At 55.9% G+C, this 26277-nt stretch overlaps 1 protein-coding gene across 1 annotated transcript in view; it reads right to left on the reverse strand.

The window, feature by feature from the left end:
• Positions 1-2782: 2782 nt before the first annotated feature.
• Positions 2783-26277, reverse strand: part of LOC103091818 (CD9 antigen) — a 33022-nt gene continuing 9527 nt past the window's right edge. Inside the window, exons 3-8 of the mRNA XM_032978132.2 lie at positions 17874-17971; positions 11973-12047; positions 11539-11640; positions 7196-7273; positions 5672-5755; positions 2783-4603 (exon numbers count right to left, since the gene is read on the reverse strand). Coding sequence (XP_032834023.1) covers positions 4541-4603; positions 5672-5755; positions 7196-7273; positions 11539-11640; positions 11973-12047; positions 17874-17971 — 500 coding nt within the window. The 3' untranslated portion in view covers positions 2783-4540. The remainder of the gene's footprint in view (positions 4604-5671; positions 5756-7195; positions 7274-11538; positions 11641-11972; positions 12048-17873; positions 17972-26277) is intronic.

Consider the following 26277-nt stretch of genomic DNA (forward strand, 5'->3'; position numbering starts at 1 on the left):
GTTATTTTGTTTTCTCTCTTAGAGGCTGCGCCCCAAGGGTTTATCGCCCGAGCTGTTTAAATGTCAAAGGCGGCGTGGCAGGTTCGTTTCGGGATGATTGTTTTATCTCTTTAAAAATAAAATTGAACCCCAGCCCCCCCCCCCCCCTTTCTCTCACCCCCACGCCCACCCCCCGATGTGACAAGCGACGTTGTGGGTCGCAGTGACCGGCAAATGCCCGCAGAGAAAAGGGGCCGTCCATAAATGACGTCACGCACCTGGGGGGGAGGGGGGTGAGAAATGTGACGTCACATAAAAATGCGCAACTTTAAATAAATATAAACAACACGTTCCACTTAATTAAATATACGTTTTAATGAATGTGTTCTCCTACATCAGAGTGCAGCGCCATATTAAGTACGCGCTACAATGTGACAATAGTTTAAAGCGATTTGAAGCATGTTTTTTTTGGGGAGGGGGGGTAGAGCTTTGTGACGTCATATTTGAGGAGGGGGGGCTGACTTTTTGTTACGCCGTGACTACGGGAGGGGGGGGGTCAAAAATCGTCCATCGCGTGACGTCATTTATGGACGACCCCAAAGAACGGGAGAGAGGGGGGAGGTTTGTTGACAGAAAACAAAAAGACGCGAGGGCTCCCATCCCATCGCGACCCACCAACCCCGCCGAGGAGTTGCGAGAGAGCCGGCCAAGCCGCACGCGCCTGGTCCCTGGCGTCCTTGCGATGTCTGCGATGGAGAATCCGAGAGTCGACGACAGAGCAGAGACCCCCCCACTCCTCCCTCCTCCTCCTCCTCTCATCCTTGGGGGCATCGCTCCTGCCGCACCCATTCGCCTCCTGCCCTCCAACAGCCACCACCACCCCGCCCCCACCTCCTCCACCCTGCCAACTCCTCCTCCATCCACCCCCCACCTCCACCCCCCTACTCCACCTCCCCTCCTCCTCCACCCCCTGCACCTCCTCCTCCACCCCCCCACCTCCTCCTCCATCCACTCCCCACCTCCACCCCCCTACTCCACCTCCCCTCCGCCTCCACCCCCTGCACCTCCTCCTCCACCCCCTCCTCCATCCACCCCCCACCTCCACCTCCACCCCCCCTCCTCCACCCCCCACCCCCGCGAGGCCCGCCTGTGACGCGGGGCACGTGGCAGCTTGCGGAGCGTCGACGGCTTCGAGCGAGGAGTCACGAGGGCGCTCCTCGTACACGCGCGTGCGTGCTTGAGTGCGCGTGCGTGTGTGTACGTGAGTGCGCATGCGAGTGCGCAGTGTGCGCGTGTGTATGTGTGTACGCGTGCGTGCGCGTATGTGAGTGCGCGTGCGTGTGTGTGTACGCGTGCGTGTGTGTGTACGCGTGCGTGTGTGTGTACGCGTGCGTGTGTGTGAGTGCGCGTGCGTGTGAGTGCGCGTGCGTGTGTGTGAGTGCGCGTGCGTGTGTGTGAGTGCGCGTGCGTGTGTGTGAGTGCGCGTGCGTGTGTGTGAGTGCGCGTGCGTGTGTGTGAGTGCGCGTGCGTGTGTGTGAGTGCGCGTGCGTGTGTGTGAGTGCGCGTGCGTGTGTGTGAGTGCGCGTACGTGTGTGTGTACGCGTGGAGCGCCCTCGTGCGAGTCGCCCCCGAGGAGAGGTCGCCACAGGCCGGGGGTGTGGCCGAGCCTGCGGCTCCGTGCCTCGTTTCGCCGTGGTGGTTGTGGCGAGTTGAAGGTGGTGTGGTGGCGGTGGTTGTTGTCGTGGTGGGCGTGCGTGTGTGGGGGAGGGGGGTGCGGGGAGCGGTGGCGCAGTGGTTAGCGCGACGCTGCGCTACGAACGCGGCGGTGGGAGTTTGATTCCCGCTCGCGGCTGACACCGGCGATTAATGTCTGAGCCGGCGCCCCCCCCCTCCCCCCTCCTAGGTTGACTCAGCCTAAAATGAGTACCTGGTGTGATGTGTAAACATCGCCACTTGGGGAGACAAAGGTGGTCGGGCGTGGTGCTGGCCCTGACGGCACCTGCTGCTGTTTATTTGGAGTTTGCGTCTCTCACCATCATCATCACGGTGGCTAGATGTTAACTACCTCGCCTGGTATGCAGGAGGTCGTAGGTTCGATGCCGACACCAACGCCTGCTGCTGTACACTTGGAGTTTGCGTCTCTCATCATCATCATCATCATCACTACGGTGGCTAGATGTTAACTACCTCGCCTGGTATGCAAGAGGTCGCAGGTTCAATGCCGACACCAACGCCTGCTGCTGTACACTTGGGAGTTTGCGTCTCTCTCTCATCATGGTCGCGTGGATTTGTCTCGGGATTTCCGCTCCCACCACATTTAGAATCAGCGTCAGGCGTTTAGAGTAATTGGCTACTGCTGTGATTTCCACACGTTGACGACGACATTGACGATGATGATGAGCGCACTTCGTCGAGATATCATTTGTGATAGCTGGGGTCGCTTCTGAGCTCCAGCATAGCTCAGCGGGGGGCCTTACACAGCTGGCAGAATGGAAAAAAAATAGTTTAGTTTTTAGACTATACTAAAAAAAATTACATTTATTTGATTTATACCAACGTGATGACTTCACCGAAAGAACCACAGACTACGGATTCCTGCAGTCACGAAAGCTTCAAATCAAGAATGTTTTTAGACTTTCCCCCCCTCCCCCCCACCTGTCTTGACCTTTCGGGTCAAGTTCTATTTCGCCCTCGGGTCACGGGGCACCTAACTTTAAAACGTTCCAAAAATAAACAGAAACTCAAGGCAACGTTTTGGTTGCCCCCTTCAGGGTCACACGCAAGCACGCACAAAACAGCACCGTGCAAACAAACGCATGCATCATTTATATGCTTTAAACTTTAAAGATTCATCGAGAGTCGAGTTTCTCAAAAAATAAAACGGCAAAGGCACTTTCTTTTCTTGCTCGCCGCAAAGCAACATGTGCGGTTGCGCGGTTGCGTTTCTATACATGTGTACTCTCCCGTTACTCAGCATATCGGTAGAGTTCCTTTCTTATAAAAACACTCACTTTAAAAGTTTGTTCCGAGGCGGCTCGGCCGGCAACGCTGGCTGGCTCGGCTTTGCTCGCTTCGCTCGAGACCGGCCGCTCCTTGCGAAACCGCTTAAATAAGATTTAACATCCGGGCAAGAAGGCCGTGTCCGGAGCCACCGTCACCAAAAGAAGTGGATGCGTTTTGTCATTTTGCGTGCCCTAACGTGGACGACCGTGGCGAAATCGGAGGCGCGACGGGGAGGGGGGCAGGACAACAAATTAAACACCACAACAACATCGCCGACGAGCAGTTCGAAAGAAATAAAGTTGGGATAACGTGGCCATCCCGTGGATAGAGGTGAAACAAAGACACGCGCACCCTGGGGAATGCACGTAGAACTTCTTTCGCGCCGTACCTGGCCAATCGTGCTAACCGGAGGTGCGACGGGGGGAGAAAGGACAACTCAACACAACGACGATTAGTTCTCAAGGACTGAGTTGGGATAACGGGGCCCATCGCACGGATAGAAGTGAAACAAAGACACGCGCACCCTGGGGAATGCACGTACCAAGTCATTTAGCACCGTACGTAGCCAAACGCGCTAACCGGCTGCATCCTCACCGCGACTCATCAGCACAGTCACGAATTGTTAGCCGCTGTCACGCGCCTCTGGGAGCCCCACGTGTGGAGAAGGCTCCGGCCATTATACTCCGGGAACCCCGCTCGCAAACGGCCTTGGGGCAACGACCAAACTAAATCTGCAAACGACGATAAACTAATACGACAATAGGGCACATTCAGTTCTTTTGAGTCGGCGGTCTTGACAAGGCTGAGGATGTCGCCGAGTGAACCTCAGAAAGCTGATTTGACGTCGCTAGGCAGACATTCTCAAGTTGCCAGCAACGCCGGTTGACGACTGACCCAGCATTACCGCATTCTCCAGATTACATTAGGCACTTGCTTCCTGTATTCCAGAGGAAACTTTGGTGGTGCGCCTTGCAATCCGGCAGATATGCGTGTTTGCGTGTACACGTGCGTGGGCGTACACGTGTGTGTGCGTACACGTGTGTGCGTGCGTGACCTGATCCGTGTAACTTCATCTCTGACTGGGAACATATTTGGGGCGTTTCTTTACGGGAAGTGTTATACCATACGGAGAATGTGGGGACAAAAGTAAAATGATACAGAATCCTTGAGGGATAACTTATTTGGAAACCATGTCGCTCGACAATATTTCCGCGTAGTATTACACATGGTAGACTGATAAACATCAAAATTTTTGTTGCTATCGAAACTCGGAAAGTTGTTTAAATCTAGTGCCAAAAAATTGCTCGGTTGGCAACACTGGTCCGGCCTGTTCTAGGCTTCGGCAGGCCAGGCTTAGGCTGAGCTTGGCTTTGCTAGGCTGGGATGGGCTCGGCTGGGCTAGACTTTTCTGGTTTGAGATGGGCCAAGCCAGACCGGGCGAGGCTTTAGGCCAGACCTTGGCCAGGCTAAAGCTTGCCGGGACAATCTTGACCCAACTAGCCCGGCCGAGGCTTTGCTGGCCTGGGCTGGGCTGGTACCGAGACGCTGGCAAAACTTCTCAGTAAGGGCTGTCGTTGCGGATGGCACAGCAGACGGCCATGCTGAATATCATGCCGAAGATCTGCAAAAAGAAAAAAGACATCGCACGCACACACGCACACACGCACACACACACACGCACACACGCACACACACGCACACACACGCACACACGCAACGAGCCACGTCATCCACCCAGCTTCCCCACTGCACGAGGCACTTGGATTTTCGAGCGGTGAAGTCGGAGCGATGAAATCGTACCAGGAACACGACAATAAAAATGCGCGGCCACCGCGTACAGAAGTGAGCAGGATGGGGCCAGGGGTTGCCACCTCTTGAGATACAAACAGCTGGGAGGTGATTACGGATATCTCACAATTCCGCAAGAGGTCGGAACCGCACGTGGGGGCGTCATCTTGCACGGTGGCTAGGAGATGTTAACTACCTCGCCTGGTGTGCAGGAAGTCGTGGGTTCAATCCCGACCTTGAAGCCTGCTGTATATTTGGAGTTTGCGTGTCTCTCTCTCTGTCATCATCATTACGATGGCTAGGAGATGTTAACTACCTCATCTGGTATGCAGGAGGTCGTGGGTTCAATCCCGACCTTGAAGCCTGCTGCTGTATATTTGGAGTTTGCGTGTCTCTCTCTCTCTCTGTCATCATCATCACGGTGGCTAGGAGATGTTAATTCCCTCGCCTGGTGTACAGGAGGTCCGTGAGTTCGATTCCGACCCTGGCGCCTGCTGCTGCTGTATATTTGGAGTTTGCGTGTCTCTCTCGCTCCCCGTGGTTGTGTGGATTTTTTTGTTCGGGTCCTCCGTTATTTTCCATTCCACATTTATAATCAACGTCACGCGTTCACGGTATTTGGCCGCTATCAATTTCCACACGATGATGATGACGACGACGAGCCACTTGGCTGAGCTATCATTTGCGATAGCCAGGTCGCTCCGGAAAAAGAGCAGCATCGCTCAGCGGGGCATGGCCTCGTTCAATTTCCGCGATGGTCTAGCCCTTGTTGATCGTATATCCCTTTTAGTTTCTACCGCACGACGTTTGTAGTCCTTGCTGTTGGTATTGCTATCGCGGTTGTTGTCGTCGGTTCCGGGCGAGAGCCCCCCGCCCCCCCCCCCCCCCCCCGTGTGCTCACCATGATGACCGCCACCCCCAGCGCCAGGCCGGCCACGATGTACACCTTCGTCCCGAGGAAGCTGCGGATTTCGTCCACGCAGTTCTGCGGCGAGCGAGCAAAAGAAGGAAGTAAAGAGCGTACGTGGGTACGCACACACGCACGTACACACACGTACACACACACGTACACACACGTACACGCACGTACACGCACACACACACGTACACACACGTACACGTACGTACACGCACACACATACACGTACACGCGCACACACACGTACACGCACGTACACGCACACACGCACGTACACACACGTACACGCACACACACACACGTACACACACGTACACACACACGTACACACACGTACACACACACGTACACACACGTACACGCACACACACACATACACGCACGTATACACACGCACACACACGCACATATACACGCACGTACACGTACATGCACGTACACACACACACGCACACACACGCACATATACACGCACGTACACGTACACGCACATACACACACGCACGTACACACACGCACGTACACACACGCGCACACACGCGCACACACACACGCACGCACACTCACGCACACACACGCGTGTTTACATCACGTGTTTACATGCGTGGCGCTCAAGACAACATGCATTTTTGTCCTCGCAAGCGCTCACAGTTGAAGGAGTGTTGGCAGTCGTTCTCATGTCACCGCCCAATGAGACTTCGCCAATCTGGTCAGTGCGATACAACCTGAGCAGTGGGCGGGGCTACCTGAATCATGGCGGAGGCTACCAGAGCAGTGGGCGGCGGCTACCTGAGCAGTGGGCAGGGCTACCTGAGCAGTGGGCGGGGCTACCAGAGCAGTGAGCGGGGCTACCAGAGCAGTGGGCGGGGCTACCTGAGCAGTGGGCAGGGCTACTTGAGCAGTGGGCGGGGCTACCAGAGCAGTGAGCGGGGCAACCTGAGAAGTGGGCGTGGGCTACCAGCGCAGTGGGCGGGGGTACTTGCACAGTGGGCGGGGCTACCTGAGCAGTGGGCGGGGCTACCCGAGCGGTAGGCGGGGGGGGCTCACAGCATGGGGAGGCCTTCATGAACTGAATGAACTTCATCAGTGTATTTGTCGTGACATAGAATGGGTCGTCTGAGGACACAGCAGCCCGACTATCTAGGAGGGCACGTGATAGGCCGTGGTAAAAGCCAGGGTGACAGAGGGAACACGTGGGATATAGCCGTGAACCTTCTGGAGGGGGTCCAGAAGAGGGCGTGGCCGAGGGCGGAGTCAGGCCACGCTGAGGGGCATAAAAGGAAGGTCCCGACGCTGAGTCGGGGCTGTCTGTCGTCTGGAGCGGAACCCTTCGGCTACGTCACTGCCTTGCGCCTCGTCTTCGTCTCCTCGGCGTCATAGGTCAGGCAGCGTGCCGGCTGTCCTGACCTGCTGTAGTTATCCCCTGTGCCCGTGAGGGCTACAATAAACTCATATGCCTCCTAATAGGAGTGTCTCTGAATTGATGCACTATGTGACGACAGTTACCTTGGTGTACTCCGGTGGACAGGAGTACGTCGACAACAGGCTTGTGTAGTTGAGATTCGGCTGCCCGCAGCAATCCAGCTGTGAACGACAGGTCACATAGCACACCACGGCTGTTAATCACAGGTCACATGACACACCACGGCTGTGAATCATAGGTCACATGACACACCACGGCTGTGAATCACAGGTCACATGACACACCACGGCTGTCAATCACAGGTCACATGACACACCACGTCGGTCAATCACAGGTCACATGACACCACGTCTGTCGATTACAGGTCACATGACACACCATGGCTGTCAATCACAGGTCACATGACACACCACGTCTGTCAATCACAGGTCACATGACACACCACGGCTGTCGATTACAGGTCACATGACACACCATGGCTGTCGATTACAGGTCACATGACACACCACGGCTGTCGATTACAGGTCACCTGACACACTACGGCTGTCGATTACAGGTCACATGACACACCACGGCTGTCGATTACAGGTCACATAGCACACCACGTCTGTTAATCACAGGTCACATAACACACCACGGTTGTCAATCACAGGTCACATAACACACCACGTCTGTCAATCACAGGTCACGTGACACCACATCTGTCAATCACAGGTCACATGACACACCACATCTGTCAATCACAGGTCACATGACGCACCACGGCTGTCGATTACAGGTCACATGACACACCACGGCTGTCGATCACAGGTCACATGACGCACCACGTCTGTCGATCACAGGTCACATGACACACCACGGCTGTCGATTACAGGTCACATGACACACCACGGCTCACAGGTCACGTGGGCACTCTCAATTCTTGCATACCGACTGGGCGGCGTGGAAGAGTCGGCCAAACACCCACGAGAGGGAGCTCTAGCGGAGCGAGAAATTGCGGGGGGCCACTCCTTTACCTCTCCCTAATTTGCAAGTGGTGCACGTCGCACAGCGCGACTTCCTGCTGATCAAAGGATCCAGCCGTGCAGAGCCGACGCTGGAAATTCCACATTAATATGGTCGGGGGAGCAATGCAGCCCCGTCGGACAAACCCATGTCGATCTTCCCCCCCCCCCCCGCGACCTGGTGACTATTTTATCGACCCCGGCGGAAGGGATGATGGGCTGAGTCAGCGGAGACCACCAATCCGGAACTGAACTCGCAACCCCCGTTTCGGAGCCGCTTGCTGAGCCACCCTGCCCGGTAAACATGGAACTGTTGGGCCAACGTTGGGGCCAAAGTTGACCCACAACGTTGTTGGCATGTTTACCGGTTGGCCAACTTAGTGACTCATGAAAGGGGTGGGGGAATGTAATTTTTTTATCGCCATATTTGGAATTCCGAATAAGTGACAACTTCTGTAAAAAAAAACCACACGACAAATATATAATAAATTATACTGGTAGGAACGAAGTTGTAAACTGAGTGTACCAGCCTGCAATAGATTAATGCGTCCGTCCGTCCGTCCCCTTTCAATACTTTAACGAAGTGAAATCTCGTGCTGTTGGGTGTAAAATCAGCAATGGACAGCGCAGAGACTTGTCCTACCAGCCCACCCTACAGGGACCTGTTTTACAACCGACGTGGGGGGGTTGGTGGGTGATTGGGTGGAGGGATTGGGGGAACGTTCGCAACAAGTCCGTCCGGTTTTCGTCGGGAACCGGAATCGAACCCGGGCCTCTGGGCGCCAAAAGGCCGCTGCCACAACAGTGCACGGCTCCTCCCTGCGGTTAGCGCTCGACAGCGACCACCAGGCCTCAGATGGGAACCTGACGACAGCCCCAACGAAGGTGGCCCAGTTGCCACCCCGTGCTGGGCCAAACGCGGACGCCGGTGGCAACCCTAGCCAGTGGATGGGCGCGCCGGCCCCACGCCGGCCCCACGCCGGCCCCGCGCCGGCCCCGCGCCCGGCCCCACGCCGGCCCCACGCCGGCCCCACGCCGGCCCCACGTTGGCCCCACGTTGGCCCCACGTTGGCCTCACGTTAGCCTGACGTTAGCCCGACTTTGGCCCCACGTTGGCCCGACGTTTGGCCCCACGTTAGCCTGACGTTAGCCCTACTTTGGCCCCACGTTGGCCCGACGTGTGGCCCCACGTTGGGCCGGCATTCTACGTTTACCGAGCTCTACCGCCTTCGAGGGGACAGCTGACCGCGACGCGATGACCCCGTGTTGCCCAGCACTCGCTTCTGCGAGTCTCTGCTCGTGCCGGGCAGGTCCACACGGAGACCGGTGGTGGTGGCGGTGGTGGCTGTGTGGACTCTCGCCAACTTACAATGAGCGTCTGGTCTGCCTCTCCCCCCTCGGTCTGTCCGACTGATCGTATCCATCCTTGCGTAATCCCAGACGTTTCAAGGCCGCCTGGGTTAATTTGTCTTTTTTAATATATACTCTTACGACGCTACTAATTACTTTTGATTGCGTACGATCAGGGTCTTGGACCCATGTCTCACGGGGGGGGTGAGATTGTCTGTAAACACCTGGGCAGTTCGCCAGCACGGGCTCAAGCAAGCCCCAACTCTGCTGCTGATGAGACAATGAGTTACGAAACCGCCCCTCGCCTGTAAGGGCAGTTCGCCATCATTGGATCGAAGCAAACTCCACTCACTGGGTTGTCCCTCTGTCTGACACGGCCATCATGAACCTCCCCGCCGTGAGAGAGTCGCCCAGAGCCAGGGCTCAAACCCAGGCCCCTGAGCAGTGGCCCGGCTCAAGTGCCTCTCAGCTCCGACGCGCGCGGACCCCACACGCGTGCTCCCATTGGTCGGCAGCTGCAGCCTCTGGCGACGTAAACACTCGTGAGCTGGCGCAAGCAAAGACAAAGGATCCGCAACCCCTGGTATAGCCTTTAACCGACTGTCGGGGCACACACACACTCACGCACACACATACACACACTCTCACACACACACACACACTTACGCACACACACACACTCTCACGCACACACACACACTCACGCACACACACACACTCTCACGCACACACACACACTCTCACGCACACACACACACTCTCACGCACACACACACACTCTCACGCATGCACACACACACTCTCACGCACGAAACAACGATCCCCCATATAGCCTTAACAGACTGTAGGGGCAAATGCTGTTAGCGAGCACCTATGAAGGCCGGAACGGTACACGAGGGGGTGGGTGGCCAGCACCACGCCCGACCGCCTTTGTCTCCCTAGTGGCAATGTCTACACACCGCACCAGGTACTCATTTCAGGCTGAGTCGACCTAGGGGAGGCCCGGGACCGGTTCAGATATTCGTCACTGGTGTTGGCCGTGAGCGGGAATCGAACCCGGGTCGCCAGGTTCATAGCGCAGCGCGCTAACCGCTACACCACCGCTCCCCTCACGCACACACACACACTCTCACGCACACACACACTCTCACGCACACACACACTCACACACACACTCTCACGCACACACACACTCTCACGCACACACACACGCACTCTCACGCACACACACGCACTCTCACGCACTCTCACACACACTCTCACGCACACACTCACACACACTCTCACTCACACTCTCACACCGGTGGTTGTAACGCTCCGAGTCCGTTCCCTTGACCCCGCGGTCGCCATGACGACTCTGGCCCATGGTAACTCATAACTGCTCCTCGCAGACAGAGTTCACTAATTATCAACAGACGGGGGGGGGGGGGGGGGGTGGGGGGTGCAGGGGGGTGCCAAGTTGGCCTGGGTTCGAGTCCTGAGTCAGGGTGCGGGATAATTGGAGGTACACGTACCACGTTATGCACGTTATGTCACGCTCTTCCTGAGCGGTCGGCCCCGCGGAACGGTACAGTACTCAGAACGGGACAGTACCCGGAATGGTACAGTACGCGGAAACGGTACAGTACTTAGAACGGGACAGTACCCAGAATGGCACAGTACGCGGAAACGGTACAGTACCCGGAAACGGTACAGTACCCGGAAACGGTACTGTACCAGGAATGGCACAGTACGCGGAAACGGTACAGTACCCGGAAACGGTACAGTACCCGGAATGGTACTGTACCAGGAATGGCACAGTATGCGGAAACGGTACAGTACCCGGAACAGTACAGTACGCGAGAACGGTACAGTACGCGACGTCGTAAAACCTCGTCTCGGTCCTTTGTTGCACATCCATGGGGACCGGGCCCGCAGGTCGATGCCACAGCGCACGCTGCGATCCGCTAACTCGCCGATTCCTCGCTTGACGCGGCGTCGCTCCGGGAGCGACGCCTTCTAGCCGGGCCCCGGCGTGCCGCGAGGGACCGCCGTGGCGACGCAGGGGGGGGGGGGGGGGGGGCGGAGCTCACCGTGGAGTGGATGATGCTCAGAGTTTTGTTGGTGGCGGAGCGTGTGCTGTTGCTGTTGTCGTTGTAGAGGCCGTTGTAGTACTCAATCATCTGCGTCTCCACCTGCGTGGACATCGTCGTCGTCAATATCATCGTCGTCGTCGTCGTCGTCGCCATCACCGTCGTTGACGCCAGCATCGTCATCGTCAACGTCGTAATTGCAAAGATGGCGATCATCGTCGTCATCACGGTGGAGACCAATAATGGATCGCTGCGGCGAGGACGTCCACGGGGGAGATGGAGCGACGAGAAGTAGAGGCGCGGGCCGCGTGCGGTCGTTAGCGGGCCGCGAGCGGCAGCGGTGGTGGCTCGGGGAGGCCTTCACCCAGCAGCGAATTGACCACGGCTGGTGGGGACGATGAGGTGCGGGCGCCTGCGTGGCGCTGCTGCCTCACCTCGTCGTGGAACATGAAGGCCCAGATGGCGGCGGTGATCTCGGCCGAGAAGAGGATGACGATCAAAGTGAAGAACTGAAGAGGTGGAGGAGGAGGTGGTGGTGGTGGTGGAGGAGGCGGTGGTGGAAGTGGTGGAGGTGGTGGAGGATGGGGGGGGGGGGTGAGACATAGATTCAGCCACAATCACGAATAACAACAACAACCAACAACAACAATAATACCACTGACAACCACAATTAACAATAAACTATTACAACGGCAACCAATCACAACCACAGTCGGGAATGCTGTCTCGGGAACATTCGGTATAGCTGTTCCGGAACTTTGGCACGGAACGCCACATCCATCGCGCCTTCCTGTGCGTCCTCGTGATACTGTGGATGAAGATGGCGGCGGCGTGTGTAGCAGCGTGTGAGTTGTTTTTGTGAGTTGTTTTGCGTGAGTGTAAAGTGTGCGTGAGAATGTGTGAAATGTGAGTGAGAATGAGCTGTGTGTGAGCTGCGTGTGAGTGTGCGTGAGTGAGCTGTGTGTGTGAGTGAGCCGTGTGTGTGAGTGAGCCATGTGAGGGTGAGCCATGTGAGAGTGAGACGTGTGAGCCGTGTGAGAGTGAGACGTGATTATAATACTTGTGTGTTGTAAGGGCCATTGGCCGAAACGTCGCCTATTATTCTGGATTTTATTTTGGAGGCCACCCCCAGAAAATGTAGTTCAGCAGCTTCATAGCTTCATGGCCGTGACAAGAGGGACTTCTGCGTTCGGGCAGTGATGTGTGTGATGGTGTGGTGATGTGCACTCGTGTGTGTGTGTGTGATGGTGTACACTCGTGTGTGTGTGATGGTGTGGTGATGTGCGCTCGTGTGTGTACCTGGCGCAGCCTGCGTGAGGCCTGGTTGGTCGCGCACGTGGCGCAGCCTGAGTGAGGCCTGGTTGGTCGCGCACCTGGTGCGGCCTGGATGGGGCCTGGTTGGTCGTGCACATGACACTGCCTGAGTGAGGCCTAGCTGATCATGCACCTAGCGCAGCCTGAGTGAGGCCTAGCTAATCGTGCACCTGGAGCAACGTGAGGCCTAATTAATCATGCACCTGGCGCAGCCTGAGTGAGGCCTAGGTAATACTGCACATGACACAGCCTGAGTGAGGCCGAGTAAATCGTGCACCTGGCGCAGCCTGAGTGAGGCCTGGCTGATCGTGCACCTGGCGCAGCCTGAGTGAGGCCTAGTTAATCGTGCACCTGGCGCAGCCTGAGTGAGGCCTAGTTAATAGTGCACGTGGCGCAGCCTGAGTGAGGCCTAGTTAATTATGCACGTGACACTGCCTGAGTGAGGCCTAGTTAATCGCACACATGGCGCAGCCTGAGTGAGGCCTAGTTAATCACACACATAGCGCAGCCTGAGTGAGGCCTAGTTAATTGTGCACGTGACACTGCCTGAGTGAGGCCTAGAAAATCGTGCACCTGGCGCAGCCTGAGTGAGGCCTAGTAAATCATGCACAAGGCGCAGCCTGAGTGAGGCCTGTTTGACAGTGCACCTGGCACAGCCTGAGTGAGGCCTAGTAAATCATGCACAAGGCGTAGCCTGAGTGAGGCTTAGTTGGTGCAGCCTGAGAGAGGCCTGGTTAATCATGCACAAGGCGCAGCCGGAGTGAGGCCTGGTTGACAGTGTACCTGGCGCAGCCTGAGTGAGGCCTAGTAAATCGTGCACCTGGCGCAGCCTGAGTGAGGCCTGGTTGATCGCGCCCATGGCGCAGCCTGAGTGAGGCCTAGATAATAGTGCGATGGACCACAAGCTGTGTTCCTGCCAAGGCGGTATTGCCACGGACCCCAAGCTGTGTTCCTGCCAAGGCAACATTTCCACGGACTCCAAGCTGTGTTCCTGCCAAGGCAACATTGCCACGGACCCCAAGCTGTGTTCCTGTCAAGGCAACATTGCCACGGACCCCAGGCTGTGTTCCTGCCAGGGCAGCATTGCCACGGACCCCAAGCTGTGTTACTGCCAAGGCAACATTGCCACGGACCCCAAGCTGTGTTCCTGCCAAGGCAGCATTGCCACGGACCCCAAGCTGTGTTCCTGCCAAGGCAACATTGCCACGGACCCCAAGCTGTGTTCCTGAAAACTTCACGGAGATCGTCAAGACGGCCAAGGGTCGTGAATGAAGAGTCCCCTGTGTGGGCTTCAGTGGGGCCATCTGGTCGGGCAGCAGAGACACGAGAGGCCAAGAAACGACATTTCCAGTCGTGGGCTGAGCTCAAGAAGGGCTAGCTCGAGCACCATCCTGCGGCGGGGAAAGGAGGCGTAACAAGCGGTTCAGCCGAGCCCACAACAGCCAAGAATCTGCTGTCCCTGTCTGGGGGGGGGCTGTTCAACCCTAGCACATGGGCGAGAAGCCGTGCATGTTTGGAATTGATAAAAGCTACCATACTGCCTCTACTTGACTACTGTGACATCGTGTATAAATCAGCCCCAAGTACTGTATTGAAGAAGCTTGATTCCATCTATCACTCGGCCTTAAGATTTACATTGAACTGCCCATATAGGACTCACCACTGTGATCTCTACATTGGGTCAAACTTAACATCTCTTAATGTTCGACGGCTTGTGCACCAGATCTTATTTATTCAAGATGTACTTACAAAAAACATCCGCAGACCACCTGCTGGATCTCCTCTCTGTTTCAAAGAACAAATTTGACCTCAGGTCGTCGCTCATTTACCAGCTTCACATTCCCTATTGCCGTAAAAAAAAACTGGAGGAAGGGCCTTTGCTATTGATGTCCCCAGAGTCTGGAATGCTATTGCCAATAAACTGCAACTTGAATCGCTACCAATGAGATCTTCTCTCAAAACTGCTCTAGAGGAGTTCTACACCCCTATCTGCCACTGCTATTCATTGGCGTAAAATAAAATAAAATGTTTCGCTCTGGATGATGCTGCAAAGTATTATCTGTGTTTTGATTTAGCGTGCTGATCTTAAAGGTGCATTGAAAATTTTGATACTCCGACTGATGCTTCTGTTGTTGTGGAGTAACTCATGCAGCCAGCTATGGCTCTAGGATTTGGTGTTCCATGTTATTTATGTAGTTTATTGTAAAAAAATTGGTCACAGTCCCTATGATCACTGTTACATTGCAATTATGGCTTTATTTTTTGGTGATTTTGAAAAGTTTTTTTGGTTTGGACATGTTCGTTTTGTTGTAGTACGGAGTTAGACTGATGGTCTTAATCTCAGTTGTCTTGTGGTTGTTGTTGTTGTTTGACTTGCATCCCACTGGGATTTTTGCACACAGCGTTGGTGTACGGTGCTTTTTCAGGAATATTTTGCTGTTTTTTTCATGGATTTTCTGTTTGCACAGTCACATAATCACTTTAAGATGTTTTCTTGTTCATGTTTTTGTTTTTTGTTTGTTGTGGTTGCACCCGATTCAAGAGCCGAATGGCTCACAGGGCTATACCAAATATAAATAAACTGAAACTGTGGACAAAATCCTCATACCCCAAGCCAACCGACAGCAGCGGCAGCAGCGTTCCGGAAGAAGCGGAGTGTGGAACCGAGGGCCCCCGTACGGAAGGGCGCGCCGGTCGATCGCATTGCATTCCGTGCCGCGTGATATCGCCGTGACGTCACCGTCACGTGCACAGCATGCTGGGAAGTCGTCGCGGCGTAGTGCCGTCGCAGGGCGCCGCTCACCGTGCGCGTGTGAACTCGTGGCGGCCTCGTGGGTCAACACTTTACGATCGCAATTACAATTAAACATTCACTCCTATTTTAGTGTCGGGTTCCCTGGGACTTCCCCTTTTCTCTTTTAAAAGCCACTGTTGCGATAAAACGCCGCACGTGCGCGCTCGCACGCACGCACGTGCGCATACGCGCGAAGGCAAAGGTCCCCCGCGCAGCTCACGCGGCCCGCTGGGGCAAGTGCTGTGAGCGAGCAGCGTCTACGGAGGCTGGGAGCGGCGCATTGGCGGGTGGGGCGTGGCCGCGGCCGCGTCCCGACCGTCTTTGTCTCCCCAGTGCTGATGTTTCGTGATGGTGCACCGGGTAGACGTTTTAAGGCCGAGTCGACCTAGGGGAGGCCCAGGACCGGTTCAGATAATCGTCACCGGTGTTGACCGTGAGCGGGAATCGAACTCGGGTCGCCAGGTTCGCAGCGCAGCGTAGCGCTAACCGCTGCACCACCGCTCCCCACACACACAGACACACGCACACACACACAGACACACACACACAGACACACGCAGACACATGCCGGTGATGCCACGTTCAGGAGGAGCGCAGGGCTCAAGGTGGCTGCTTGGTAAACACAGGGAGGGGCAGCGGTGCACGCACCATCGCCTCTGGCACCACACGCACACACGTGCACACGCGCACACACACACGCACACTCACACGTGCACACGTGCACACACACACGCACACACACACGTGCACGCACACACACACGCGCACACACACACGCACACACACGCACACACACACACACACGTGCACGCACACACACACACACACGCGCACACACAGGCACACACGCACACACACGCACACACGCGCACACGCGCACACACACACACGCTCGCGCACGCACTCACCGCCACTTTCCCATCCCGCACCACAACAGCTGCTGCTGCTGCTGCAGCTGCTGTGGTTGCTGCTGCAGCTGCTGTGGTGGCTGCTGTTGCTGCTACCGTTGCTACTGTTGCTACTGCTGCTACTTCTGCTGTTGCCGCTGTTGCTACTGCACGTGATTATCCCTCGCGGCTGTACTCTATCCGCTGCTAGACGAGTGCCTCACCCCGCGAGCGCGAGACGGACAACGAGACAGACAACGAGACAGACAACGAGACAGACAACGAGACAGACAACGAGACAGACAACGAGACGGACAACGAGACAGACAACGAGACAGACAACGAGACAGGCGCGAGATGGCGGAGATGGCGCGGGTGAAGGAGGGCACACCGCGCGTGACGGGGAGGGATGGCAGTCGTGCGGGCAACTGCATTCCGCACGCAGCCTGGGGCGGCAGTGCGTTTCCCCGTGACCACCCCTGAGCCGCCCTGTGTCTCCCTGTGTCTCCCTGTGTCTCCCTGTGTCTCCCCATGTCTCCGTGTCTCCGTGTGTCTCCCCTGTGCCACCCTGTCTACCTGTGTCTCACTGTGTCTCCCCATGTCTCCGTGTCTCACCATGCCACCCTGTGTCTCCCCATGCCACCCTGTGTCTCCCTGTGTCTCCCCATGTCTCCGTGTCTCACCATGCCACCCTGTGTCTCCCTGTGTCTCCCCTGTGCCACCCTGTCTACCTGTGTCTCACTGTGTCTCCCGATGCCACACAGTGTCTCCCTGTGTCTCCCCATGCCACCCTGTGTCTCACCATGCCACCCTGTGTCTCCCTGTGTCTCCCTGTGTCTACCTGTGTCTCCCTGTGTCTACCTGTGTCTCCCCATGCCACCCTGTCTCCCTATGTCTACCTGTGTCTCCCTGTGTCTCCCCGTGCCACCCTGTGTCTCCCTGCGTCTCCCCATGCCACCCTGTGTCTCCCCATGCCACCCTGTGTCTCCCTGTGTCTCCCTGTGCCACCCTCTGTCCCCCCATGCCACCCTGTGTCTCCCCTTGCCACCCTGTGTCTCCCTGCGTCTCCCCATGCCACCCTGTGTCTCCCCATGCCACCCTGTGTCTCCCTGTGTCTCCCCATGTCTACCTGTGTCTCCCCGTGTCTCCCCGTGCCATCCTGTGTCCCCCCCCATGCCACCCTGCGTCTCCCATCTAACCTGGAAACATCGCTGAATCGTTTGGGGGGGGGGGGGGTGGTGGGTGGGGGAAAAGGACAGCTCCAATAATTTCGATCACCGTTCCAACGCCACCCCCCCCGCCCCGCCCTCCCCGAGCCTCACGGCGCCCGGCGCACTTACGGTTCCCAGCATGCACTGCGACTCCTGGATGGCTCCGCAACAGCCGAGGAATCCGACCACCATCATGAGCGCCCCCACCACGATCAGAACGTAAATCCCTGTGGGGGTGGGGGTGGGGGGTGGCAAGGGAGGGGCGACGTGATGGCGGCATTCAATCCAGGCGAGGGATTTCGCTGCCGGCGTTATGACGACTCACAGGCCGAGATATTCCGGCGGTCAGGCCACGTCGGAGTCACGATCCGGCAAAGTTCGTGTTGCAGTGGCACGACAAGATTATATTGCGACTCATCACCATCACGGTCATCAACACGGACACCACCATCACTATCATCACCATCTCACGCTCGCACGCACGCTCACTCACTCACACTCGCACGCACGCACGCACGCTCACACGCTTACACAGACCACAGACATGCGCACTCACACACACTCACACATGCTCACACACGCGCACACTCACACGCTCACATACACGCTCACGTACAAATGCCCATAAAAGACAAAGATCCCAGTATGGCCTAAACAAACTGTTGGGGCAAGTGCTGGCTCACACACACACATGCTCAGACACATACAAAGATCCCCCGTATAGCTTGAATATACTGTAGGGGCAAGTGCTGTTAGCGAGCAACTATGAATGCCGGAACGGTACACGAGGGGGTGGGTGGCCAGCACCACGCCCGACCGCCTTTGTCTCCCCAGTGGCGATGTTTACACACCGCACCAGGTAATCATTTGAGGCTGAGCCTTGGACCGGTTCAGATAATCGTAACTTGTGTTGGTCGTGAGCGGGAACCGAACCTGGGTCGCCGGGTTCGTAGTGCGGCGTATCGCTAACCACTACACTACCGCTCCCCACACGCACGCTCACACACAAACACGCTTCCACACAGGCACGCTCACATACGCTCTCTCACACACACACACGCTCTCACACACACACACGCTCTAACACACACACGATCACACACACACACGCTCTCACACACACACGCGATCACACACACACACGCTCTCACACACACACGCTCACACACACACGCTCACACACACACGCTCTCACACACACACACGCTCTCACACACACCCGCTCACACACACACACACCCGCTCACACACACGCTCTCACACACACACGCTCTCACACACACACACGCTCTCACACACACACACGCTCTCACACACACACATGCTCACACACATGCTCACACACAGGCATGCTCTCTGTCCCAGCACAGCGCCCGTCTCTGTAGCCACGTTCACAGCGTTTCCTGTTTGCGAGATCGCATCTGGGACCCACTGCGTTCAGCCGCCAACAAACCACCCCCCCACCACCCCCCAACCACCCCCCCAACCACCCCCCAACCACCCCAACCCAACCACTCACCCCACCGCTGCACACCCAAACTCTCCGCACGCGCAACCGCACACCCCTTCACTCACGCACAAACACACCGCGCACCTCATCGCTACACACCGCAATCACGCAACCACAAAACCCTATCGCACCCCCGCACACTCGCACCACACACAACCGTACACACCATCCCAGCAACGCACCCCATCACCCTCCCCCACCCCCCGACCCCACACGGCCCCCCCTATCGCTCGCCCCTAAGCCACGGGACCGAAGCCGGCCCTGGAAATCCCATTAGGCCATCAGAGGGGGGGGGCGCCCATCAGCGTAGTCCCAGTTTCTGAGTCATGGGGAGCTCTCCGTGCGATTCCACAAAAGTGCGGGCCGCGTGCATTCCCTCTGCCACTGCGACGGCCGTTCTGGCGATTTGCGTTGCTGTAGAGATCGTCCGGGAAGCCGGCGACGGAGCGAAGCCGGGGACGGAGGGAAGGGAGGGAAAGAGGGAAGGGAGGGAATGAGGGAAGGGAGGGAATGAGGGAAGGGAGGGAATGAGGGAAGGGAGGGAATGAGGGAAGGGAGGGAATGAGGGAAGGGAGGGAATGAGGGAAGGGAGGGAATGAGGGAAGGGAGGGAATGAGGGAAGGGAGGGAATGAGGGAAGGGAGGGAATGAGGGAAGGGAGGGAATGAGGGAAGGGAGGGAATGAGGGAAGGGAGGGAAGCCCCGATGAATCGACGGGAGTAAATATTTGGCCGCGTTTGTTTGACTCTCCCACAGCAGTTGCTTGATTCATAAATCCGACCCGCACTGCTGATGAGACACTTAATGTCGACAACCGATACAAAGTTTTGCTTGAAATTAGCGGCACTGCTGGACACTAGCGGCCCTCCCAGAAGAAAGGCTGACCGGGCGGGCAAAAAAAGTACTTTACTGAACATTTGTGCGGACACTGAACACTGAGACTTTGACGGAGACATTGCGAGAGAGGAACACGCTGGCTAGAGAACACACGCCGGGTTCATGACATCATCGCATCGATCTTCATCCAGCAGTGGATAGCCCATGATGACGATGGTGATGATGATCACACTCGGAGAGGAACACGTGGACTAGAGAACACACGCCGGGTTCATGACATCATCGCATCGATCTTCATCCAGCAGTGGATACCCCATGATGACGATGGTGATGATCACACTCGGAGAGGAACACGCTGGCTAGAGAACACACGCCGGGTTCATGACATCATCGCATCGATCTTCATCCAGCAGTGGATAGCCCATGATGACGATTGCAGGGTGTTGCCTCGGGGAAGCAGCCTTGGGCAGCTGTGTGGAGCTGTGGGGGTCTGGGACAAGATTGGGTTGGGGGGGCTTGAAGCGTTGGTGGAAGCAGTGTGTCGAGTGTGTGTCGTGAGTGTGTGTGCGTGTTGCGTGGCCCTAACGTGCACATAGCCTGGCACTAGCGCCGTGGCGACGTCATCGCCACTTAGTGGCGAACGGCGGTTGCTGTTGTTGTTGTTGGGTTGAGTGGGTGCATGTGTGTTGCAAGCAGGAATTTCAATATCGCTTGCAGCTGGGGTTAGCATCGTGCACTCCCTCCTTCTGATGCTGAAGGTAAATGGGTGAGGTTCAGGACCGTGGCTCACGCAACAACAACGGCTGCATTGGGTACGCGGTCCACACCTCCCCAGAGACCCTGGCTGAAGGAGGAGGTGTTCCAGGCTGGTTGAGAGGCCCACTCCTGTCGTCCACAACATCCAACATCTGAGAATGATGAGGCCTACCGCAGCCTTCGCTCGGAGATTCCGACAGCCGTGTGCGCTGCAAGGATGGGTGGTGGGATCGGGTTGCTGATGAGATGGAAGCTGCCTTAGGAGCCCGCAATCACAAATCACTATTTAATTCCATCAAAAAAGTAACTTGCAGCGCCTCACCTATCACCATCCTCAAGGGAAAGAACGGTCACCCGATCTCCGACCCCCGGGAACAGGTCTGCAGGTTTGCACAGCATTTTTGTGAGGTCTTGGGGGAGGGGAATTCCCTCGGCCCAGACAACATCGTGGGGTGAGGTGGGAACGACCCTGCTAGGGCTGCCGTGCTTCAAATATTGGCAGAAGTCGCCACCCCCTTCTGAATGGTTGGCTTGAGGTGCCCTCTGTGGGGGAAGCGTGAGGGGCGATCCGAAGTCTGAGACCAGGAAAAGCGCCGGGCAGAGACCATCTCCCAAGCGAAATGCTGAGAGTGGGTGGCATCTGTGTTCAGACTGCCCTACTTGGCATCATCACAACTGGACCACAGAACGGGTTCCACAAGATTGGAAAGATGCCCTGGTGGTCCACTGTAACAACTACAGGGGCTTCTCCCTCCTCAGCGTGCTGAGAAAGTCCCTGGCAAGGATTATTCAACATTGCCTTGCCAGGCATGCTGAGGAGAGGCTGGTGGAACCACAATGTGGTTTCAGGGAAGGGCGGTCCTGCACGGATGCCATTTTCTCTGTCCGTCTGCGACATCAAAGGTGTAGGGAATTCCAACAAGACCTACATCTCTGCTTTATTGACCTGGTCAAGGCCTATGGTACCATCAAAAGGCCAGGGCTGTGGGCATCTCTTCTTGTTCTCGGAGTCCCTGACTCTCTGCTCACGATCATTAAGGGCCTTGATGATTGCGGGCAGGTCCGGGTAAAACTACGTGGCCAGGTGTCGGAGCCATTCCCTGTTCACCTAGGGGTGCAACAGGGATGTCCTCTGCCGCCCACATTATTTAACATCATCTTTGACCACATAGTTCGAGAAGCTTTTGATGGCTGTACCGGACAAATTTCCACCTGGTACAGATACAACGTGAGGCTGATCGATGCCCGGGTGCGGTCGAGGGATGGCTCCCGATTGGTCAGCCACGTCATGTATGCTGATGGTCTGGTAATTGCTGCTCACTCAGAGAAGGAGTTGGAGGTGCTGCTGCTGAACCTGGAGTGTCCCACTAAGCCCCACCAAAGCTAAGCACCTGCCTGGGTATTTAGTGCCACCAAACACTCCACCCCCTAAGCTCCCCATTAGTGATGGAGCAGTTGTGGAGAGAGTGGAGAGTTTCCCATACCTGGGCAGTGTGCTTATGACTGGCTCCGGTTTGACAGCAGAGGTCTCACTCCAAATCAGTCAGGTGGCATTATCTTTTCATCGGTTGCGTAAAGCTGTGTGGAAGCTACCTGGTCTGTCGCTCCGCACGAAGCTTCAGGTCTTCTCAGCCACGGTCATGCCCTCCCTTCGCTACGCTTGCGAAATGTGGACCCCTCTCATGGAGCATCTGTGCCGGTTAGAAACATTCAGGCTGGCCTGCCTCCGATCCATCCTGGCTTTAACCAGGCTGGATTGTGTGAGGAGCTCACAAATCCTTGAAAGATCTGGGCAGTCCCATCACTGAGCCTCAAAGTGCACCTGGCCTGGCACAGGCGCCGTGGTGACATCACCGTCACTTGGTGGCGAATGGCGGAAATTGGCATTGGATATATGTGTTGAGTGGGTGAGCGTGTGTGGGTGCTCGTTAACAGCACTTCCCCACAGTCTGTTAAGGCTACACGGGCGACCCTTTGCATTTGTGTTTACGCGACAGAAACCGATGGACACAGAGGAATTAGCAACAGGAAGGTCGGAGGTGACGGATCCACAAAACAAACCCGGCCATTGTGGTTCCCACGAGGCCCCCACCCCCTCCAGAGACCCCCCCACCCCCTCCACAGACCCCCCCCACACCCCACCCCACCCTCCACACACCCCCCAAATAAAACATTTTCCACGCCACTGTCTCCACGCAAGCTTAAAAATTCCACGTCGCACAGTTGACGATTTCCATGTGGATTTCAGTTGGCGGTTCTAAGGAAGCGCCACGGTGGCTATGAGATGTTAACTACCTCGCCTGGTCTACAGGAGGTCGTGGGTTCGATCCTGACCCTGAAGATGCCTGCTGCTGCATATTTGGAGTTTGCGTCTCTCTCTCTCATCATCATCACGGTGGCTAGGAGATGTTAACTACCTCGCCTGGTATACAGGAGGTCGCGAGTTCGATACCGACCCTGACGACTCCTGCTGCTGTATATTTGGAGTTTGCGTGTCTCTCTCTCTCTCTCATCATCATCACGGTGGATTTTTCTCCGGGTCCTCCAGGTTATTCCCGCTACGTTTATTAATGTGCATTCAGAGTTATTTGGCTGCTGCTATAAATGTCCACGTGACGATGATGACGATGATGATAAGCCCACTTGGTTGAGCTATCATTTGTGATTTGCCAGGTCGCTTCTGAAAAAGCGCACTTTGCACGACAGTAATAGTTTTAGCGCCGTACTTTTGCCGTACATTCATGATTACAAGTTTACTTTTACTTCCCATCGATGGTTAGAGGAAATGTATGTTTTACATTGTAATACTTTGGGAAACTCGGATTAAATACGACTTGCAACTATGGGTCTCTGTGTAAGCATACGTGTCTCTGTACAAAGCCTACGGGTCTCTGTACAAAGCTACGGGTCTCTGCGTGAGTCTAAGGGTCTCTGTGTAAGTCTATGGGTCTCTGTGTGAGTCTATGGGTCTCTGTACAAAGCTACAGGTCTCTGCGTGAGTCTAAGGTTCTCTGTGTCAGTCTATGGGTCTCTGTACAAAGCTACGGGTCTCTGCGTGAGTCTAAGGGTCTCTGTATAAGTCTATGGGTCTCTGTACAAAGCTATGGGTCTCTGCGTGAGTCTAAGGGTCTCTGTGTAACTCTATGGGTCTCTGTGTGAGTCTATGGGTCTCTGTACAAAGCTACGAGTCTCTGCGTGAGTCTAAGGGTCTCTACGCGAGTCTAAGGGTCTCTGTGTAAGTCTAAGGGTCTCTGTGTAAGGCTATGGGTGTCTGTGTAAGCCTACGGGTCCTGTGTAAGTCTATGGGCCGCTGTGTAAGTCTGTGGGTCTCTGTGTAACGTCTAAGGGTCTCTGTGTAAGTCTGTGGGTCTCTGTGTGAGTCTATAGGTGTCTGTGTGAGTCTATGGATCCTGTGTAAGTCTATGGACCGGTGTGTAAGTCTGTGGGTCTCTGTGTGAGCCTTCAACAGACCGCTGGGGCAAGTGCTGTGTTAACGAGCAGCGAGGACCTACGAAGGCCGGCACACGAGGGGCGTGGGGTGGCCGTCACCGCACCCGGCCGCGTTTGTTTCCTCCAGCGGCGATGGTAACTCCACCGCCTCCGCCGCCACCGCCGCCGCCGCCGCCATGTTCACACGAAGCAGATGTTGTAACGGACACTGACCGAGACAAACGAGGAACTGGGAAAGCAGCAGGAAACTTGCGGGGGTGGTGGGGGTGGCCGGAACCGCAGGCGCTGGCCATCTGCTCGCCTTCCACATCGCTCCTCGGCAGGACCATTCTCGGTCCGCTGCTGGATGATCGTCGGGGCGACCGAGTTGGCGGTTCCGAAATAAAAAATGGCGGCTGCAGTCGCCCCCCCCCGCCACGCAGAGCGGCCCCCTCGGGTACAGACGCCGAATCAGGGCGACTGCCCCGGGCCCCACGCTTTCGGGGGGGGGGGCACCCCCGCGCTTCGACGTCACGCCGTCAGATATCATACTTCCCGTTTGGTTTGAAGGCGTCGGGGTGGGTGGGCGGGGGGGGGAGGGCACGTGGTGGGGTTTACCCCGGGCCCCGCATAGCCCACGATGGGACGCCACTGCCGCCACGGTTAATTCGGCACGTGCCGTCCGCCACCGCCATGGTCGTCAGTCGTCATCGTCATCATCGTCGTCATCGTCGTCATCATCATCGTCGTCATCGTCATCATCCTCGTCATCGTCATCATCCTCGTCATCATCCTCGTCATCGTCATCATCCTCGTCATCGTCGTCGTCGTCGTCATCGTCGTCATCATCATCCTCGTCATCATCATTGTCGTCATCGTCGTCGTCATCGTCATCATCCTCGTCATCGTCGTCATCATCATCCTCGTCATCGTCGTCGTCGTGATTGTCATCATCCTCGTCATCATCATCGTCGTCATCGTCATCATTCTCGTCATCGTCGTCGTCGTCGTGATTGTCATCATTCTCGTCATCATCCTCATCATCGTCATCATCCTCGTCGTCGTCATCATAATCCTCGTCATCATCATCGTCGTCGTCGTCATCGTCATCATCCTCGTCATCATCGTCATCGCCGTCATCATCATCCTCGTCATCGTCGTCGTCATGATCGTCATCATTCTCGTCATCATCGTCATCATCGACGGCGGGCGATGCCGTGACGCCGTCGGCAAGAGGAGCGCCGTTGCGGACCAACGACTCATCGCAAATTCCAAAAATGATGCACGCCGCAGATTTAATGGAACACATTTGGATCTCACGCACACACACACACAAGTACACACACAAGTACACACACACACACACAAGTACAGACACAAGTACACACACACACAAGTACACACTCACACAAGTACAGACACAAGTACACACACACACAAGTACACACACACACGCACACAAGTACACACGCACACACGCACACAAGTACACACACACACACATAAGTACACACGCACACACACAGACACACAAGTACACACGCACACACATCTATGGGTCTCTATGTAGGTCTATGGCTCTCTGTGTACATCAATGGGTGTATGTGTAAGTTTATGGGTGTATGTGTAGGTCTATGGATCTCTGTGTACATCTATAGGTGTATGTGTAAGTCTATCGGTATATGTGTAAGTCTATGGGTCTCTATGTATGTCTATGGATCTCTGTGTACATCTATAGGTGTATGTGTAAGTCTATGGGTGTATGTGTAGGTCTATGGATCTCTGTGTACATCTATAGGTATATGTGTAAGTCTATGGGTGTATGTGTAAGTCTATGGGTGTATGTGTAAGTCTATGGGTCTCTATGTAGGTCTATGGCTCTCTTTGTACATCAATGGGTGTATGTGTAAGTCTATGGGTGTATGTGTAAGTCTATGGGTGTATGTGTAAGGCTATGGGTCTCTATGTAGGTCTATGGATCTCTGTGTACATCTATGGGTGT

This window comes from Petromyzon marinus, chromosome 65, assembly GCF_048934315.1.
Source record: "Petromyzon marinus isolate PM22_M1 ecotype Great Lakes invasive population chromosome 65, UKy_Petmar_22M1.pri1.0, whole genome shotgun sequence".
Taxonomy (NCBI): Eukaryota; Metazoa; Chordata; class Hyperoartia; order Petromyzontiformes; family Petromyzontidae; genus Petromyzon; species Petromyzon marinus.